Source organism: Limulus polyphemus, unplaced genomic scaffold (genome assembly GCF_000517525.1).
Source record: "Limulus polyphemus unplaced genomic scaffold, Limulus_polyphemus-2.1.2 Scaffold456, whole genome shotgun sequence".
NCBI classification, from domain to species: Eukaryota; Metazoa; Arthropoda; class Merostomata; order Xiphosura; family Limulidae; genus Limulus; species Limulus polyphemus.
This window is the reverse complement of record NW_013666066.1, coordinates 536,224-542,125: the sequence shown is the minus strand read 5'-3', so window position 1 is coordinate 542,125 and position 5,902 is coordinate 536,224. Positions and strand designations below refer to the sequence as shown.

At 33.9% G+C, this 5,902-nt stretch overlaps 1 protein-coding gene across 6 annotated transcripts in view; it reads left to right on the top strand.

The window, feature by feature from the left end:
- The window catches only part of LOC106458402 (protein unc-13 homolog B-like), a 48,492-nt gene that overhangs the window by 38,877 nt on the left and 3,713 nt on the right, over positions 1 to 5,902 (top strand). For all 6 annotated transcript variants that reach the window (XM_022384608.1, XM_022384611.1, XM_022384610.1 and 3 more), the window contains 2 exons: positions 1,253 to 1,351; positions 4,794 to 4,953. In XM_022384608.1, coding sequence (XP_022240316.1) covers positions 1,253 to 1,351; positions 4,794 to 4,953 — 259 coding nt within the window. The remainder of the gene's footprint in view (positions 1 to 1,252; positions 1,352 to 4,793; positions 4,954 to 5,902) is intronic.

Sequence of the window (5,902 nt, the reverse complement as noted above, 5' to 3'; positions counted from 1 at the left end):
CTTTAGCCTACTCTTCTGTTGTGTTCGTGTTTATTCGTGTAGTGTTGATACCATTTTCTGGTGACATATGCACTTTACACGTGCCATTCTTCCATGATGTCAACTACTAAAGGCTCAGACAATACTTATGATTGATTTGAACTAGCCAACATCGCCCACTTAGTACGTAGGTTGAAACTGCCTGCACAGTGACAACTATAGAGAGGAGGAAGGGAGATCCAGGCAAATATAGAGAGTTGTCCAAAAAATGTAGTTGCCCCCATATTTAAATCTCTCTTGTGTAGAAGATAACTGACATGCAGCACCAAAACACGTTGTTTCTTGGTCAGTCTGTGTGCTGTTGTTTCTTTTTCTACATTAATTAGAAACAGTTACAATGATTACCCTGATCAGCTAACTTTTGGACCATTCTGTATTACTTTAAAAAACTTTGTAAATATGTTGTCACTATAACTATAAAGATTGTAGTGTCTTATTTAACCAAAGAAGATACAGAGTCACTCAGTAGTACAAGCTGAGTTAATATGTAATCAGGAGCAGCTGCAGGAACCATTTTTTCAGTTCACACTTGGGACAAATAAAAGTTAAAGCTCTTTGTAGTACTTAGCCAGGTAAGTAAGGTCAGGTGTCAGAATGATATATTTTGCTCTGGAATGAAAATCATCCAGGAAATATCTACAGCATATTACTGATTCCTTCCATATGCCAAGAAGTTCACACAGAAATTTCAAAACAAATTGGACATGTTGATCTAAAAGGGTTATCTCAAGAGCATCTGAATGTATAAAAAATGTTATGCATCCCCAGTGACATCAAAATCTGAGTGAGAATCATAAAAACTGTTGACGGTCTCCGATATGTATTATGTCCTTTAAAAAATCATAGAAAAAAGTGCAGATACACAAAATAAAGATGGCTATTGTACCTCAATAGTTAGAGCTGTATCCACAAGTAGGATAAATCATGGGCAATGCAAAATTTAATTTACAGTATCTAAGTATTCTTGCATATTTAAAATTGGAACTTTGATTTTTTTAGCTATGGCAACAGAGTTGTCTCATTTTACTTCTAAATGTGATGTTGAGGTGATCCAGATTTGGCCTTTCTGTCTGGTTTGTTAATGTAAAGCAACACAACAGTGTAAAAAAACTTTCAATATACATTTTATGTAGTATTCCAGAAAAAGTGTTTCCTTTTCTTCAGTAGATATGGGTAGTAGTGTAATGAAACATGTGTTTGTGTTATTTCTCAGAAATTCCAGCCACTGAAGAAGGAAGTGTGGGTGAAGTTTCTGTTCAAGTTGATCTCTTCACTCATCCAGGCACTGGAGAACATAAAATTACCATTAAAGGTAACTAGAAATATTTATTTTATAAATAATGTTAACTTAATTTTCTAGAGACAAAGGCCCGGCATGGCCAGGTAGTTAGGGCGCTCGACTCGCAATCTGAGGGTCGAGAGTTCGAATCCCCGTCCCACCAAACATGCTCGCCCTTTCAGCCATGGGGGCGTTATAATGTGACGGTCAATCCCACTATTCGTTGGTAAAAGAGTAGCCCAAGAGTTGGCGGTGGGTGGTGATGACTAGCTGCCTTCCCTCTAATCTTACACTGCTAAATTAGGGACGGCTAGCGCAGATAGCCCTCGTGTAGCTTTGCGTGAAATTCAAAAAACAAAACTAGAGACAAAGTTAGTTTTTATAATTTACCTTGATTACTCTAATGATGAACAACAACATGTTGAAAATCAAAATATTCTCTTTCTCAGTTGTAAAGACTTGTTTACTTTGGTAGTATTTCCACCAGTGGGTCAGTGATAAGTTCACAATGCTAAAATTCGGGATTTGATTTCCTGTGGTGAACTGAACACATATAGTCCATTGTGTACCATTGTACTAAAACAAAACAAACAAACTTTGTCAGTATGAAAAGTTATTCTTTAAATTCAAAGTATTTAAACTAGTATCTTTCAGCATCATTCATGTGTGGAGAAGTAGCGAATTATAATGAGCAAAATCATTTTAAGTAATTGTTACTTGAAACCACTAGTACTTGGTGAAACGCCATAATTACAAGATTGAGGAAGATAAAGACAACTGTACATTTTACAAGTATTTCATTTATTACAACCATGGTTTTGTCTGATGATGCATTTACTGGCAATTAATTTAGTGTTTAACTTCTCATTATTAGTAAGTGGCATTGTAGATTTTACTTGATTATAAATAAACAGTGCTTTCTTGACTTTGGAAGAACATCTGCTTGAAAAAAAGTGTAAGAGGAACAAAATGTATCTCTCTTCAGTTGCAGAAAATCTAATCAATTTATGAAGTAAATCTTAAGATATTTGGATTTGTAAATGTACAAACTGCATAAAATAATTAGAGAACATTATGTATGCTAATACACGTAAAGATGTGTTCTTTGTTTACTGGTTTTGATAACTGTGTTTCAAAAAGAGCTGTCTGATATTGGATGCTTTAACTATGTTTTGATATAAATGCTGGTACTGTGGAATTGAATTTGAATATATAATAAAAAGTGTTGAATTTTCAGCTTGTTATATTTTTGATATTTCCTTTGAAGATGAAAGTAAATTATTTGGTAATAAGCTTATGTTGTCCTGAGAGGCATGTAGTACTTTTTAAATTGGCGATGCACCAGAAAATGATGAGTAAAAATAAGCATAGATCCAGGAACTTCTCAGACCATGGGAAGCTGGATAGTTAAAAATGAGATCTAAGGCTGTCTTTGACATAAAATATGTGCAATTGAAACTAATATTTTTTATTTCAATGGTCTTCTATATCCAAGAAAATACTAAAAGCCAAAGACAAAAAAATACAGCCTTTTAGATAAATGAAGAAACCCTGCATTAAACTATTACTTTTATCTTTCCTGAAAACTGAAAACGAATTTACAATTGTTTCCATTGTACACCTAGTAAATGTGAATTTACTGAGTAGTTTTGTAAATAACATGCAGATGTCACTAAACTCAACAGCTTAAAATAATAATAATTAATTAAATTTCTCCCTATCTTGTAGTTTACATGGCTGCTTATCAAATCTCACTGCCTTAAGAGTGATAAGAAGCTTCCCTATTGGTCAGAATTGTAGATAGACTACTACCTCAGCCAATAACAATTAGAAACACATGCATGATTAGTAGTAACATAAAGAAAACTTTAATGATTGCACTATTGACTGGAGGATTGTAAACATATTAACACAGCATTCAGGCAATGGGACAGTCTTGAGAACATTGATAATGCATAGCACACAGTTTTAAAAAGATACTGGTTCACTGTTAATGGTACTCCCCTGTTTACCTGTAAAAATATATATATTTCCCGATTGTCTCTTCCTTACAGAAATAGTTACCGTTGTAAATAACAATTTGGTAATTAAACATAAAAAAATAAAAGTTCTGAGAGAAACACCTTTTTTTTTAGAGAAATAATTAAAGGGCTGTTAACTAGTTGTCCCGTCACCCATAAAAGTGGAATATTACTTATGGTAATGTGTGCATCATTGTATCACCTTAACAGTGTGATTAGACGAATAAAGTTTTTACAGACTTGCCGTATAACGTATCTGTTAAAGGAAGTTAAAGTAAAGAAAGAACTCGCATAGTGCATATCAGACTTGCCGTATAACGTATCTGTTAAAGGAAGTTAAAATAAAGAAAGAACTCGCACAGTGTATATAGTTTTCAGTAAACTAAATGTTTATAGAGGACTAACATGATGGGTGAAAAGCTAAATAACACACCAAGTTGAAAGTGAATTCTTAGTAGTACTGCTCTGAGATTGTGGAAAGTATCACCATTGGGTCATATCCAATCTGTGTTATTGCTTAGATTTGTAATTGTCTAAAAAGTTGAAATACTTGTTTGTTAGTTTGAATTTTGCACAAAGCTACACGAGGGCTATCTGCACTAGCCATCCCTAATTTAGCAGTAAAAGACTAGAGGGGAAAGCAACTAGTTATCACCACCCACTGCCAACTCTTGGACTACTCTTTTACCAACAAATAGTGGGATTGACCATCACATTATAACACCCCACAACTGAAAGGGCGAGCATGTTTGGTAGGACAGGGATTCAAACCCGTGACCCTCAGATTGGGAGTCGAGTGCCCTAACCACCTGGCCATGCCGGACCAGTTGACATACAATTCTGGATTTTGGTGTGAAAATGTAAATTAAGACCTCCTTTTTTTTTCAGTAGAATAAAAACATCTGTTAAAGTTACAAAATCAGAATTGGTGTTTAGTTTAAGTCTTTATGAATGTGGTTATGTTGTTCATTTCCAATCTTATAGTTTGAAAGGGTATTTTTATTTTATTTTGGAAAGAATGGAACAAAATGCTCGGAGAAGTATAAATCTTTGAAAATGAGCTTCATGGTTTTGCATTTTCACTTCAGTTTGTATTGAATCACTCTTAAGCTGGTTCCTGTCTTAGCGGTTTTGGTTTCTCCCTGGGCAACTTACAGCTTTATTTTTTTCCATTTTGGAAACCTGATTTTATTTTTTGGTAGCAGATTCAACACGATACAAATGAAATACTATGTATTAATACTTCCCTTAACGTATTGCAGACTCACATAGCAGAACCGTACATGTTACTTTTAACTGACCCGATATCACATTAATTGTTTGGTTCTCTTTTCTTATGCATTGCTGCACAGCACATTGGAAAACTTGTATAATCATAGAAGTATATAGTTTATATTGTATTATCCCCTTTTTTTCTTTAACTGGCCAAGTTAATGTTGATAATGTTTTTCCAGTGGTTGCTGCAAATGACCTTCGCTGGCCAAACACCAGCATGTTTCGACCATTTGTAGAGGTTAATCTGATAGGTCCCAATTTGAGCAACAAGAAACGGAAACATGCTACTAAATCCAAAAACAATAACTGGTCTCCAAAATACAACGAAACTTTCCACTTGTAAGTATGAACTGGCCGATCATTTAAAGGAGCTGTGCAAGATAAAAAGTTTTATGTAAAAAATAGTAGAAAACCTTGTTGTTGTTGTTTTTCAATTATACATTTTGTATTTAGTCTTACATTTAACTATAGAGAGTATTGGCAATTAAACCGTTTCATTGTGTCATGATATTATGCTTTACCACATTTAATATCATGGTACTGTATCTTCTAATATGTCATTATACAGATGATATGTGATTTAGTATTATGAATTATTATCACTAGGTCTTTTAGTGCTTTATACCTCTTTCACGGGTTGTTTTCACGACAGAGAGACTGATTAACTGTACATATCATACAACATGATATTTCAAGTAAAGAATGAGTCATTGATGCAACATAGTTGCATTGACAATGTACACTGGTGACTTTCACACAGGAAAAGTTTATTTGAGTTTAGAAATTTTCTTTTAAGCTTCAAACATGTCTTTTTTTGTTCAACTTCAAAGAGCAGATTTGTACACACAACTGTGTGCTTGCATCTTAATTTTGACACACTTTTCTATACCATTTCGTCAGTAGGGACATGGAAAGAAATGATATTACAGTATTAACATGACTTTGATGATAACCTAATAGGCTTCCTAATAATTAACAGTGCTAAAATAGGAGAACTTTATCGTTATTTATCTTTAAAATCAAAACTTCAAATACTTTTTTTAACACATGCATCCTACAAGGAATAAGGGATCAAACTTCAACACATATGCTTTGTGCTGGAATGAATCAAACAAAAAGAGTATTTATGTAGAGTATTTACTACACCAAGGATAGGGTTCAGTATGTAGAGTATTTACTACACCAAGGATAGGGTACAGTATGTAGAGTATTTACTACACCAAGGATAGGGTTCAGTATGTAGAGTATTTACTACACCAAGGATAGGGTACAGTATGTAGAGTATTTA